Below are 14,571 nucleotides of genomic sequence, written 5' to 3'. Positions count from 1 at the left end.
CAAACAGGGTTTAGTTACACCAAGGCAGGCCAGCTCAAGCAGGCAGAGGGGTATGAGGTTTGCAACCTGAACTTCTCCTCATCGTGGTCCCTGGAGTCCAGCAGTGAGAAGGAAGTGACAGGGTGCAGAGGAGAGTTGAACGTCAAGAGCCAGACTGTCTCACCAGCACTTCCACATGGTGGGAAGATGGGGCAGCGAAGTGGGAAGCGATGCCCAAACCGCGGTCGTGCGCACCTCAGCAAATTTGTGAGCCGTAGCATGGATACAGTTGTGGTGTCTGAAAAGGAAAGACACCATCCCACTTGCTCTTTCAAGAGCAGAAGTCTGGAACGTTCACTTATTTTTAAAGAGCCTCCTGAAGTCCTGACACCAAGGAAGTTTCGGGCATCCTCTCCACACCTGCCACTCAAAGGGATCCTGAAGCAGACCAACATGACAGGCCCATGCCCTGAGAGCTTACGCAAGTCCCGCTCAGTAGAGACACTTTCCCGTGGCCGTGGCTCGTGCAAGGAAAGTGATCCTCAGCTCTGCCTCAACCGCAGGGAGAAGCACTCACTAGAGCACAGCAGCAGCAGTGCTGCTGACTCTGTCAAGCGCAGGGAGAAGATCACAGAGGAAAAACTGCAGTTCTCCAAATTCCTGGATGAGATTACCCAGCGGGTGCTGAGTCCCATCCGCTTGCGCTCACTGGGAGAGACCAGGGGAGCAGAACAAGACCAGAACTCTCCCCTCTTGTCCAGGAGCTCCATGCCAGAAGACCAAGGGAAAGGTCACCTGCAAGGGGTCAAAACCAAGCATGCAACTGAAAGATCCTCCTGCTCAAGCAGAAGAAAAGCAGAAAAGAAATGTGAGGGACGGGGAGTGGCTTCGTGTGCCGAGGAGGCTGACAGAGCTTCCAGACTAAGAAAGAAACCTGTCCTTGGGAGGAAGGACAGTAAGGAAAAACTCCTTTCCTTGGAGAGGAGGGTGGTAAATCAGTATGAGCTGCAGCAGCTGACAGACCTGGGGCTGGCAGGGACATCCTCTGGGCAGCAGCACTCACTGTCTCCATGGAAGAGCAGTGCAGAGGGCAGAAGGGATGAAAGCAGTCCCTGTTCACGGCTATTACAGCCACACCATCTGTGTGCTAAACGTGGGCAGAAGCGTACAGTGGAGCTGAACTACCCAGAGAAAGGATCCTTCTCCACTCCAACACGCTGGAGTCGGGAGGAGGGGCCTGCCCCACCTAGATCCTCCCCTTCCTTCAGCCTGGCACTCAACAAGGTAGGTGCCAGGGCTACTGGCTTGCAGACAGGGGTCTCACAAAGGCCAAAGCCCCCACCTGGATCTCATCTAGTCTGTAATGCCAGTGGGGAGAGTGAGAGCAGGCCCCCAGACCTAATGCTGTGGGTGTTTAGTCACCAGAAGCTGCTCTCTTGTGGGCGCCACTCATGGCTGTGCTACAAGTTTGGTGTATCTTCCTGGGAGAAATCAGCTTCCCTTTGGCTCCAGGAGTTAGGAAGGCAGGAGCTGGTGCTGTTCTCCCCACTGCAGACTTCCCAGGCAGGTTGGAGGACCCTCCAGGCTGTGAGGCAGCAAGCAGACAGCTCTGTTGTGTTGTCAGGTGGTGTTGGGATGCTCCCTGGACTTTGTGTGTGCCCTGTACCTGGCTGTCTTGGGGTATGGGATCTTTGTATGATGGCTGTTTAAGGTCTTTGTAAGCCTTCTCCTTTTTTCTCCAGCCTGATTTGGGGCCATCGCCTTATTTTAATAGGAATCTCATTTTCCCCTTTGACTGGTCCCTAGTGTCTGCTGAATGTGTATTTGTGGGGTTAGAGGAGGCGGTTGCTAGATAATTCTGCATGAATTAGCCGATTGCCATGTGAGGTCAGGATCTAAGAAAAGAATGGATTGATGCTTTGCCTTTAGGCACAGGTGGATGTATGCAGGTGGTAAGGACTGAATTGATGAAGCAAGCAGCCCTTTGATGTCTTAGGGCCAGCTCTGGGGTGGTTGGTTGCCTCATCCACAACTGTCTGTGGCATGGCTTCTCAGCCCAGAGCTGGCTATGACACCTAATGGACAATCTAAAGCAGGGGTGTCGGACCCATTTTCACCGGGGGCCACATCAGCGTATTTATTTTTTTTTTACATTTATACAGTACAGGTCCATTCAGATGAATTTTAGGACTGTACTGTATAAACGTAAAAAAAATTACGTTCGGCCCTTTGAAGGCAGCCGCGAGGCTGACGTGGCCCCCGGTGAAAAGGAGTCTGACACCCGTGATCTAAAGCATGGCAGCACTTTGGGTTTGTGCAGTGCTGCTGGTACCAAGCACCAAAAATAACCCATGGGCAGCTTGGACTTTGTGAGAATGATCACAGTCTGGGGCTTTCACAGAAAATACAGTTGCTTGTAGTGCTTATTAAATCTCTCCCAGCCATGCTGGCAGGTAGCAGCCATCTCACAGGTTAAACGTGGAGATTGCAAAGGCAGTAAGGATAGCTGAGCTGTGTGCTCTTGTCACTGTGCTGTGTCTCCTTGTTCTGCAGGTCCCTGCTCTAGCTGTCTCTGGGGATCTTGCCCAGAACATTCATTTCTTTTCCAGGCTTTTCTGACCTTTGGTGTTTCTTCTGGTGTCCTAGAATAGTTACAGTGGCTGGTTTCAGGTCAGCAGAAAGAAACCTTTTTCATAGCACAATGTGGGTGGTGTAAATGGTAGACACATTTTTCAGCTCCCAAATTATTCTCTCTTGTTCTTTTGTGGGGCTTCATGGGTGTTTTGATTGCTGTGGTGACAATTTAATCCTCAGTGTCTGCTGGCCTGTGAGATTCCTGCTACCCATTAACTGTGCATGTGGAGGAAGCTGAAACACCAGCTGAGGTGACAATGTTAACAAGAGATGCTGAGATTGCGCTGTGTGAAAGTAAAGTTAGCTAACTTGTGTGATGGTTTCTAGTCTAGCTCTTCTGCCCTGAACCAGAGCACACAGTCTGCCTTGGTATCAGACAGCTAAGCACTGTGTACAGATTCTAGCAGCTCTAACCTTGCCTAACATGACCTGTCAAGAGCAGGTGAGGAACAGTCACAGGTGGGGTCTAGCAAACACGAATCTGCCCTTTAGGACAGTGTGAGAGACCAGCTCCTCCTCTGAAAGAATCTCACAGCTGTTTTCTTCCCTGTGCAGGAACCCTTGACGGATGCAGAAAGGATGAAGTAAGTGTCCTGCTCCCCCTTTATGCCTGTCATACTGCAACTGTGTGGGTGCTGATTCCTCACATCCTGCCTGTGCCACCTGCAGAGCAAAGCTGACTGGCCCTGCAGGCTTCTCTTAGATCTTCAATCTTCTTGGGGCCATGTGGGCAGAGATTTAGTCTGGGCCTTGCCAATCTCTGCCTTGCATGTCTCTCCCTCTGGAGCGGGAGGAAACATAGGCCCCCAGTGCAGTTGCAAGCAGAGGAGTTGGTGGGTGTGAAAGAAAGTAGGAGATGAAGTCTAATGCAGGTGGAGAGAATACTGCTTTTTTTAAACCCTTCTTGTTGTTGCCACTATTTCAGTGTAAGCCACCAGAAGCAGTATGCAGGGGCCTGCTGCTGACTGAGGATGAGAGCTGAGCCCTTTGCCAGTGGTGGTGCAGGACACAGACAGCTGCTAGCACTGAGGTCCAAGCCAGAGTGAGCAGAAAGCTTACACTGCCAGAGGGAAGCTGTGTCCCCAGCTTTCTCTGAGCAACTGAGCACAAAGGAATGAAAAACAACAGGAAATCCCTCTGACCACCAGGCATGTCCTGGCTGGGGAGGAATGGAGCAGTTTGTATTGGAATGGTGTTGACTGGCAGCTGTGATCACATCTGTAAATGTACCCCACCACCTCTGCTTCTGGGCTTAAGGCTTTATCAAATCCTCTTTCCACCATGTATTAAAGGCGTGAGAGCTTTTGAACAGTTTCAGGGGAGGAGAAGATGATTTTACACTTTTTGCCTTCAACTCTTCTAACCTGGACTGGTATAAATTATTGAGTGAGTTTCATTCACCAGTGAGGGACACTGTAGCTGTGCATCTCATCTGGCAAGTGGGCTTTATCCAGGCACTGTAACCTGAGAGGGTGCTGGGAGCCATGGCTGGCCAGCTGGCTTGTGCTGCTCTGCCCCTGCTCCAGGAGACTTTGAGTCTCCCTCTCCTGACATAGATCTACCTCTTGCTGCCTGTGCTGGAGTCTCCTGCCATTTTGGTTCCTAACTCCCTGTGTGAGGTCCCTGTGTGGGGTCTTGGGCCTGAGAGCAGGGTAGTGGGGTGGGGGTGCTGGTGTGGAGTACCCCTTGTGCACTCAGTGGTACCTTGTTCCTGTGTGCCCCAGGCTACTGCAGCATGAGAATGAGGAGCTGCGCCGACGGCTGACATATGTGACTAACAAAATGGAGGCAATGGAGAGAGAGCTGGAGTCAGGTCAGGACTACCTGGAGATGGAGCTGGGCCAGAACCGTGAGGAGCTGGAGAAATTCAAGGACAAGTTCCGTAGGTATGAAAAAGAAAATGAGAGGGGTAGAGTTGGAGAGATCCTTCTCACCAAGGACTCCCTCAGCTGGCGTGAGCAGGCTGTGCCCTGTTGTGTAAATAAAAGGCACGCTGCATCCTCAGAAAGGTGCACCCCCAGACTGTAGGGGAGTTACAGTCTCTGCAGCTATTAATTCTTCCAGGGTATGGTGTAGGAATGCTCTCAGCATGAGGGGCTGACAACAACAGGGGATTTTTCACCTCTTGGATGTAAGGCAGGATTGAGCTCAGATGGTTACCCCATATGTGCAAAAAGAGCCACTGATGACTATAAGAAAATATGTCACCGCTTTACCTGAGAAGTACCTCAGTTAAAAATCAGTGCCAGTCACTGGTCACATGCTTGTATGTGCCGTAGCTCAGAGGAGCCCTCCAAAGTCATTCACACCCTTCCCTGCAAGATCCTTTCATGCAGCCAACTTCATCTTGCCTCCAGTAACCTGGGATCTGAAGGCCATTATGTGGCAGAGGTGACACGTAGCTAGTATGGCTGGTTGTCGTAGTACCGGTCTTTCTGGAGTTGTGGAGTTGGTGGTTTGCTTGGCACCTATGAAGGGGACTTGAGTAGATGCCTGAGATCCATTCCCCTGTATACAATCTTTTTTCTGTAGGTTGCAGAACAGCTACACTGCTTCACAGAGAACCAACCAAGACCTGGAGGAGAAGCTGCATGCCCTGGTAAGTGGCCTATTAAGTCACTACAGAGAAGAGGTAGAAGAGACCCATGTGTCCTAACAGAAGGGGGAAGGGGCCCTGTCTTTACCCAGCAGAAGTGGCAGTGGGTGAGGGGTGAGATTCTGGCCATGGCCATCTACTCCCTGTTCCAGCTGGTGTCATTAAGTGTTTTCCTGATTTACTGAGCCCCTACTTGGTCATGCACGTGAGCTTTGGTTCCCCACAACATAACTGCATGGTATTCCGTCGTGTTGCTTCAGTCCCTCTCAAAGTGCCAGGGATGTGTCAGCTGGTCTTGGGGTGGTCATCCTGGGAGGATGGGGGTGGTCAGAGCAGAGCCAATGTGCGTGTATGTCTGTGGTGTGCATTCATAACACTCATGGCTGTTTCTTTTCTCTCCCTCCCCCCCCCCTCTCTCTTTCTCTTTCTCCTCCCCACGCTGCTGCTGGCACACACTGGGCGCACTCACCTCTCAGGCCTCTCTCAGCCAAAGCTGGATTTTTGCAGTTGCGTCTTTTCGTTTGTGTGTTTTTTTTCTTTCTCCTCTTTACATGTTTCAGCCTGTTGGTTTCATTGTCAGCCCCACACACACCATCCCAGATGGAGGGGCCCCAGCCCCCGTCCAGCCAAGGGCTCACCTGGTATCCAGCAGCTGCCCGCAGATGCAGCAGGTCCCAGCTTGCAGTGCTCCAGCTCAAGAGTGCTTGACTCTGGGCCTGCTGGAGCATGGTGTGTTGGGAAGTGGTGCCCATAAGCTGTGGCACTGCACAAGATGTAGATGGCTGTGAGCTTTGTTTGCTCCCTTTCCTTCCACTTCTGGGCTGTGAGCAGGCAAGTCGAACAGCTGAGATGCTGATTACCTCCATGAAGCCCAGGATGAGATTTCTTTGGTTCTAGCACTTGATTTTCTTGGGTTAATATTATCATGCTGGTGCCTGAAGAGACTATGTATGTGGGAAGGGTTGTTCTCTGCTAACCCTTTGTGTGTTGCTGTGCTGTACCCCTGATGCACGGCTGGGCCCTGATGGCCACAGCCTCAGAGCACCCTTGGGCAGTGTTGGAAGAACTTCTTGAGGTGGGGGTGGTTTGGTTCTTCTGAGCTGTTTCTCTCTCTGTTGTTACATCTGGGTCTCTGTTGGCCCTGTACCTGAACTGTTATGGAGTCTAAAGAGGCAAGATTGCCTGCTTTAGAGAGAGAGCATTAACTGAGCTCCAGATAAATATACACAGGTCCTTTTTCTTACTAGAGCAAGGCTTAAACTCTTTTAGGATGGTGCCTCTCCCTGCCAATATAACATTTTTTCCATTCAGTGTTGACTGCTGGATCTTTATGGGCAGTGTTCTCATTCTGTTGCCTCAGAGAAGAAGGGTGGGTATGACAAGCTCAGAGATCTTTGCTGCCAGTGACAGGATGGTACTGATCACTCAAACCCACTAGCTTTCCACCTGGCACCATGTGAACCAGGGTAGAGAGGAAACATTGTTCTGCTGCAAGAAGAGGTACTTCTTTAAGGAGGTTCAAACTCAACCTGTTGTCTCTGTAACTTGCAGAGTGGCTGGCTCCATTTGGCCTTTGGAGTCACTACCTTGGTGAAGAACCAGGCTGTCCCCCTTGTCTGTCTGTCTGAAAGTTTTTGTATCCCAGCTAAACATGTCATTGTGCTATGCTTGGGCTGAGGTGGGTGGGAAAGCCAGGTTCTTCTGGGCTGCAGAGGTTTACACCTGTTGTTCTTGCATCCCAGATTAAAAAGGCAGAGATGGACCGCAAGACGCTGGACTGGGAGATTGTAGAGCTCACTAATAAATTGCTTGATGCCAAAACCACCATTAATAAGCTGGAGGAACTCAATGTAAGTGTCAGTCTGCAAATGTCTGTGGAAGTGTGAGGTGTAGGCTTTCCCTGTTGTTCAAAGTCATTAGTGTAAAGGAACATGTGAATGACTTCAGTGTGTATGAAAGTATGGGAGCTGTACACAACAGTAGGGACAGACAAACAGAAAAGGGTCTGAGGGGTTGAGCAAGGAAGACCTGATCTTCAAGTTTGATGTATTTGCTCTTTTGAGCTCAGAGTCTGACCTGAGTCCAGGCTGTAGCAACAAGGGGGTCATTTACTCTAGAGCTGGGAGGGAGCTGATGCCTTTTCTACACCATTACTGTAGAAGTTCCTGGATCCAGTGCTTGTTTCTGTTAACTGCTCCCAACTCCCTCCAGCCTGTCTGTCTGCAAGATGCCTGACATCAGGCAGTGTCTTCAGGTGTGTCTGGGAGCTCTGGGATGGGATGGCAAATCTGGTGGGACTTTTGGAGAGTATTAAAATCCCCAGAGGGAGAAGGGGTGATACCCTGACAGGGTATATGTCTGGAGCAAGGGCTGGATTTGAAAGGGAGACCTGGGCTGAGTTGTAAGAAGATACACTAGGATGTGGGGAGAAGGGAATGGCAGGTGCATTCATGAGTGATTCATTAGATGCCTCCTCCTGCTTCTGTTCGGTCAGGTGGCACCTTTTCGAGTAAGAGATCAGGCCAGTCTGACACTGTTGCACATCTGTGCCCTTTCTTGCAGGAACGCTATCGACAGGACTGTAACCTTGCGGTACAGCTGCTCAAGTGTAACAAGTCCCACTTCAGGAACCACAAGTTTGCTGATGTGAGTAGCAGTCTTGCTGAGGTGGGGAAGAAGGGCTCATAGTCTCTGCCTGCATCTTGCATTCTCTACAGAGCTGTCAGCCTCTCATCCTTCAGCCTCAGATAGAGGTCTGGGGGGGCTCCTGTTCCCACTCCCACTGAGAAGGCAGCACAGAGCCTCTGCCATCTCCTCTTTCACGCCAGCTCTGTTTCACAGCTCAGCCAGGAGCTGTTATAAAAAGCACAATAACCTTGAATTTGATAGCCTGCTGGGTGCCTGATGGGAGCTGGCAGGAAGACAGACCTCTCTCTTACCCTGCTCTGTCCTCTTCTATTCCTCACCTGGCCACATGGAAGGGCCATGCTGCCTGATAAGGAGTCAAACAGCAGTAGTCTGGCCTTGCTTCACTTCTTACTTTGAGGAGAAATGTGGGAGGCAGCATTCAGGGTGTCTTTTAGGCTTCTCGAATGGGAGAAGTTGGTACCATCTCACACTCCCCCTTGTGGGGTATGTTCAGCTCATCCTGCCTTCAGGATGAGCAAAGATGGAGTTTAGGTCTTTCACATCAGTGAATCACTTCTTTGGTTGGAAGTGTCCTTCAGGTCCTTACCCCAGCTCTCTCTTTGCCATACCCCTAGTCTCCATCCCGCCTAATGTTCCTCTAAGCAAAACCATGTGCTTTTCTTTTTTAACTTAGCAGGTGACCAGTATGTCACCCTCCCCCATTGTGTCTCAAATTAGCACTCTTGAGGTCAGTGTATCAGTTACTGCTGGGGTAACCTTGACCTCTCTCCCAGCTGTCTCCCCTCCCTGGAGCTTTGAATTCTGCCCCCCAGAGCGCCACGTCCCATGTAGCTGCCACTGGAAGGGGGGGTGGTGCTGAGCAGCTGTGCAGTCTGCTTCACAGCCAGCTGTTGTCATGCAGGTTGGCCTGTGTCCCCAGCCTTTCCTTCTGGCTGTGATGAGACAGACCTTGCTGTGCCACTGAGTGGCTTGTGGAGCTCTGTTCTCTACTTCATGCTGTGCTGTGCACGGTTGTGGTGACCATGCTGAGGGCAGCTTGGCAGGGTGATGAGGAGAGCAGTAGTGCTCATTTGCAGGACAAGGAACAGTGCTTACCCTCTGTTGAGACCCCAGTCCTGCGGCTATGGTAGTAAAGCCCTTGTTTGCCTCTCTGAAATGGACAGAGCAAGGAAGTGGGATGAAGTGGTGGAGTTGGTGGGAACAAGGGAAAGCATCGATTCTGGTTGGCAGGCAGGCTGCCAAGGCAGCACGGCTGCAATTACCACATCTGGGGAGCACTGCTGATCCCAGCACTGGGGGCTGTTGAGTCACTTCAGTGCAACCACCAGCTAATTTTCCACAGATCAATAGACCCCTTCCTAGCTCACGCTGGCTGGTCCTTGTCTCTCAGCTCACAGGCATGGGGGACTGAGCCTGTGTGTCGTCTTTTCTTGTTTTCTTCGTGAAATGTGGCCTGTGAGCCACCGCCTAGGAACATGAGTGCTGTGACAGCTAGAGAGCCTTGTTAGTCCCTCATAGGCCAGGTTTGCTTTGGAAACATATACCCTTCTCAGGCAAGGTAGGTGAATGTTAAGGTCAAGATAAGGAGTACAAAGTGTAACCATGAAGGTTGATTGGAAAAGGCAGATTATTTGGAACTTGGCTTGTGTGCACCACCATTCTAATGTCTCTTTTCTTCTCCTTAGCTTCCCTATGAGCTGCAGGACATGGTCAATAAGCATTTGCACAGCACACAGGAGTCTGCAGGCCCTGGTCAAGAGACAACCCACACCTTGGCTCCATCTGATGTTGTGCCCACCTCAGTCATTGCCAGAGTCTTGGAGAAACCAGAATCTCTGGTTCTGAATTCAGCCAAGTCTAGCAGCGGCAGCTGTCCCATGGCTGAGGATGTCTTTGTGCACGTGGACATGAGTGGAGCCCCTCCTGATGCCTGCAACAGCGCAGGGCAGGTGAGGAAGGAGGGAGGAGATGCGGGGAAACAGCAGAATGGTGGTTGCAAGCCACAGAGCAGTGTGGAAAGTGTGCCAGAGGAGGTGCCTGCCTTTGAGAAGCTAAGCCCATACCCTACACCCTCACCTCCCCATCCTATATACCCTGGGCGCAAAGTGATTGAGTTCTCTGAGGACAAGGTAAGGATCCCAAAGAACAGCCCCCTGCCCAACTGTACATATGCTACGCGCCAGGCCATCTCCCTCAGCCTGGTACAGAGTGAGGATGAGAGCTGCGACAGGCACCGGACGCTCCCCAACAGCCCCGCCTCAGAAGGGCGCCGTTCGACCTCCAGCTGTTCCTGTCAGCAGTCCCCCAAAACAGCCAGGGCTCATGGCTCTTCACAGAGCAGCCCCTTCAGCAGCCCTCCCCAAATCCCGAGCGCCTTCGCCAGCTCCGCCAGCTCCGAGGAGGACCTGCTGGCCAACTGGCAGCGTATGTTTGTGGACAAGGCACCTCCCACTTCAGAGCGGGTGCTGATGAACCGCACGGCTTTCAGCCGTGACACAGCCCCCGACCTCCAGAAGAGGTTCAGCCGCTCCATGCAGGAGCTGGGTAGGGCAACCTCGGCTTACTCGGATGGTGAGGAGTCTGCGCAGAGCTGCAGCTGGACTGTGAGCCGGGAGTCAAGTGTGGACACAGACAGCACCGAGTCCAGAGCCCGCAGGAGCCATTTCTCCTCAGACTATGGTACAGATTTCTCCCAGGATGAAGCCCAGAAGCTGTTGCAGGAAAGTGGTGGAGGCGCTGCTGAGCCTGGAAGCCCCTCACCAGAGAAGCACAAGGACTATGTGGACCTTGGCTTGCCTGAGAGCCCAGCCGAGGAGAGAGAAATGTTGCTCCAGGGAAGCAAGGAGATCAACCAAGGAGGTGCCCAAGAGGAAAGTGGAGAAGGCAGGGTCAAGCCTCCCTTCAGTCGGCCACACCGCAGCCCCAAGAGGATGGGGGTCCACCACTTACATCGCAAGGACAGTCTGACGCAAGCCCAGGAGCAGGGCAACCTTCTCAGCTGAGGCAGGGCAAGAAGCAGCCACACACTGCAGAGCTGTGGAATGCCTCCATCTCTCCACCTTCTGAGGGAGAAACCTCCCTTAGTACCCTCCTCCTGGAGGGGCTCTGCTCTCAAATTTTATATTTATTCTCTTCTTTTGCTACCTGAAAGAGCTGGGGTCCCCCTTCCCTGGCACCTCAGACCCACAGTACTAGCATACACACTGTGCAGAAGCATGCCCACTGCCCCGGCACACTCGCAGCTCTCTTCACAGCCTCACACTGGTGCCTGTACCAGAGCTCGTTCTTGGTACCCCTTGTCCTGGTGCCTATGCCTCTTTACGCTCGCATCTTCCTTCCCCCTTCCCACTCAGGTACTGGAGGCCCTGGGTGCTCTCACAATGATTGCCCGCAGCTGCTCTTCTCTCTTTTAACATGTGCCAACAGGGCAGCATGCCTGCATGGTGGTGTCTGATTCCCTGGGAGCCCCCAGGGGCTGTGAGTGGGGCAGGAGGACTCTCCCAGGGGATGGCTGCATGCCTCTGGGGATGTGCTGGGATTGCTGGTGTCTCATTTTCCTGCTAGGTTTTGTTTTCCCCAGCTGCCCAATGTGTGGTTCTCCAAAATCTGCCTCTGCAGGTCCACATTGCTTTGTTCCCACTCCCGGCCCCCACTGGGGCAATGCAGGGGTGCTGTAGCGTGGGACACAGGTGCCGTCTGATGAGGTGGTTTGGGGAGGCACTGCCTGCAAGGCGCTGGGGTTTGTGTTTGTGTGTCTCCTCGCTCACACCTCTTCCCCCGCTCCCTGTGCTGTTGTTTTGTTTGAATGGTGCTGATGCTTTGCTCTTGGGTGGGCTTCTTTCTTCTTTCCAAGCCTTTGGTTTTGGGGTGTATTGTTTTTTCTTTCTCCCCACCCTGCATAAACAGAGACAGCCGTTGGCAGCCAGTCTGATGCCTGTGTTGAGGGTGTGTTGAGGTGGTTCAGCTCTCAGAGCTGCACTTCCCTCTGATCCTGGCCCTCCTGCCTGCAGCAACCCCTCCAGACTCAAGAACAAAGTCTCACCTCAGGAGAGCAAGGTCTGAAGGATGCTGCTGGGCTTTTCTGGGCAGGGCTCGGTGCGGGGCCGGCAGGGATGCAAGGGCAGCGCGTTGAGGCGCTGCTCCCTCCAGACGCACTACCTCACGGCTTGGCAGCAGCCCTTTGCCAGGGTCTCCTCACGCCCCCTTCTCTTGGGGTGCTCCAGGCTCTCTCTGGGGCCTCCCCACCTGGGTGGGTCCTCTCTGTGTGTTTTTCCTAGTGTAGTGTGATATTGTGTGACTTTTCTTCTCAGTCTTGTGTGCTTGGTGTCTTAGGGGGGAGGGATGGGCAGAGGTCTGTAGATGTAGGTATTTTTTTTTGAGGGCTTAAAAAGCCCAGGTGTCCTGTTTTAATTTTGTCCTGTGCCCTTGTCTGTCTGGTGTTTCTTGGCTCCTGTGGGGATGCGAGGCAGAGAATAGCCTGGTTCCCTGCGCCGTGCCCCCCTCAAGCCCCGCTGGCTGTCCCCAGCCTGCTGTCTGGTTTTTGAGTTGGGTTTGTGTTGTCCTTCCACCTTTCTCAATGAGGGCTCTTCACTGGGCTGTAGGAGAGCAGCCCCCTGTCTGGGAGGGAGCTCCCGTTCATGTGCTTACAGCAAGATGTGCAGCCAAGAGCTGCCTGGGGGCCCTGCTTCCCTCTCCAAACCCATCTCTGCAAAGGGCTTGCAGCTGGGGCTTCAGCTCGAGCCTGGAGGCTGCAGGGCCCATGAAAGGGAGCTGCAGGCCTTTCTGGTGGCTATGTAGGTAGCTTTATGTACTGTGGCTGGAGCTGCCACCTACATGCTCGCCTTGTTTCCCACCTCAAACAGTTGTGGAGCTGGTTGCCACCTTCTGGCAGCAAGGTGGGACTCAGTATTTCACTACAGTATTTTGCTTTATACCTTTGCAAACAGGCTGGTGCTGAGAGCAGGAGCAATCTCTGAGCCTGCAAGATGTTTGTCTCCCCTGTCCTGAACATGGTGGTGGGGTCCCTGCATTTGCTTTCATCAGCCACTCCACTGCTGCATTTCTTCTGTTCTGCAGTGTTGCTGAGGGCTTGCATCTGCAGCAGCTGCCCACTCCTGCCTCATGGACATCACCTGGGAGCAGATGCTCACTGAGTGAGGGGTTCTGGCTCTGAGGCTACTGGTGGCCTGCCTGTGGGACAGCACAGCCACTCGGGCAGTGGGGGAGGCATTGCCCCTCAGGGCTCCACCCCATCTCCCCTGAATCCCGGTGTGCTGGTCAGGGGACAAGACCTTCTCTTGCTGGAGTAGCTGGTGCTGATGGTGCTGGGCAGAGCCAGCTTCCATCTGCTTTTGGTCAAGGTAGGCTTAAAAGGAAAACAGTGGAGAAATCGGGGGGTGGCAGAGGCATGCCCAGTGCCTCACCAGATGCTTCTGCTTCACAGCATCGGGCTGCTGGCAGAGGCCGAGGGGGAGCGGTGGCCTCAAGAGGAGCAGAGCCCTCTCCCGATGGGCACGGTGCCTGCCCTCTGCACTCCTGCTCACCTCCAGCAGTATTGGCTCTGGGGCCTTGAGCTGACCCTACTTTCAGTGTCCCAACTCCAGACTGTTAATCTGTAACTAAGGTGTTTTTTTTCTGAAATTTTCAAACTGATGTATATTTTAAGAGCAGAAATAAACTATTTTAAAAGTATGTGGCAATGGCTATAGCGTTCTCTCTGTTGGTTAAGACCCAGACCAGAGCAATCCTGAGCATGTGAGGGAGCAGAGCCTCTCGTGGTACAATGTCCCAAGTTTGCTGAACTGCGTGTGCCACCCATTAGCTCTTCCAGGGAGAGTGATCTTGTGACCTCTAAGCTTTCCAGGGGGCTCTGAATTCAGTGGTGATCGCGAGTGCCCACTTTAACAGCAGCCTGGTTCAAGGTGTTTGTGTGAATTAAGTCGTCTGTGTTGGAGAGAGGCGCAGTCACAGAGTGATGTGTGGGATGAGCGGTGTTTTACATCTGTAATCGTATCCAAGCTCTGGAAACTGCCCTCTGGGTCTGAATGCAGATGGTCAGCTCAGACCAAGCCTGCAGACCAGAATCTGCCATTCATAGGAGCACTTGTGTCACTTTTGACTCAGAAGCTGACAGGGGCTTAAAAATCAGGCAGATTGTTTATTAATGTTTCCTGGAGTTGCCTGTTTAAATCCTGCGTGCAATTTTCACATTAATTGAAGGCTGTAAAGGCGAGGCTTGTTCTGTGAAAACCTCTACAGTGGAGCCTGTTGTGCTGTAACCACTCTCAGTGTTACATCGTAAATGCTGCCTACCTCATTTCAAGTATTTTGCTGGCTGGCCTGTCTTGGCACAGACCTCCATGTGCTGATCTAGGATGAGATGTAGCTAATCCCTTTAATAGTTGTTGGTTTTCTTGAAACCCCAGCTCTCACAAGTATGTGAGAGTTTTAGTTCTCCATTTCAGAAACTGAGTTATGTAGGAACATGTAACATTGCTCCTCCCTGGAGTCTATAAGAGTTTTACAATTCTAGTGTCAGTATTTTGTGTTTTTTTTAAATTTGTGTGAGGAGGGAGAACAGGTTGATAAGACACCCCTGACAGGAAGTCTTCCAAGTATGAGAGAGGGAGTTCCTGTACGATATCAATATGGACACTTGGAAGCGTTTCCTTATCATGTTTAGTGATGCTGCAAAGGTCAGAGGGCTGTGATGA

At 52.2% G+C, this 14,571-nt stretch overlaps 1 protein-coding gene across 7 annotated transcripts in view; it reads left to right on the top strand.

Annotated features, from left to right (window-relative positions):
- TJAP1 (tight junction associated protein 1) overlaps positions 1-13,549 on the top strand; it is a 41,103-nt gene extending 27,554 nt beyond the window's left edge. For 6 of the 7 annotated variants that reach the window (XM_082049421.1, XM_082049427.1, XM_082049425.1 and 3 more), the window contains 7 exons: positions 3,169-3,197; positions 4,338-4,499; positions 5,146-5,212; positions 5,686-5,715; positions 6,952-7,059; positions 7,772-7,855; positions 9,544-13,549. In XM_082049421.1, coding sequence (XP_081905547.1) covers positions 3,169-3,197; positions 4,338-4,499; positions 5,146-5,212; positions 5,686-5,715; positions 6,952-7,059; positions 7,772-7,855; positions 9,544-10,860 — 1,797 coding nt within the window. In that variant the 3' untranslated portion in view covers positions 10,861-13,549. The remainder of the gene's footprint in view (positions 1-3,168; positions 3,198-4,337; positions 4,500-5,145; positions 5,213-5,685; positions 5,716-6,951; positions 7,060-7,771; positions 7,856-9,543) is intronic. The other variant, XM_082049424.1, reaches the window with a different exon arrangement.
- Positions 13,550-14,571: the final 1,022 nt, after the last annotated feature.

Source organism: Streptopelia decaocto (assembly GCF_964273445.1).
Source record: "Streptopelia decaocto genome assembly, chromosome: 3".
In the NCBI taxonomy this organism is placed as follows: Eukaryota; Metazoa; Chordata; class Aves; order Columbiformes; family Columbidae; genus Streptopelia; species Streptopelia decaocto.
This window is presented reverse-complemented; position numbering and strand designations above follow the sequence as displayed.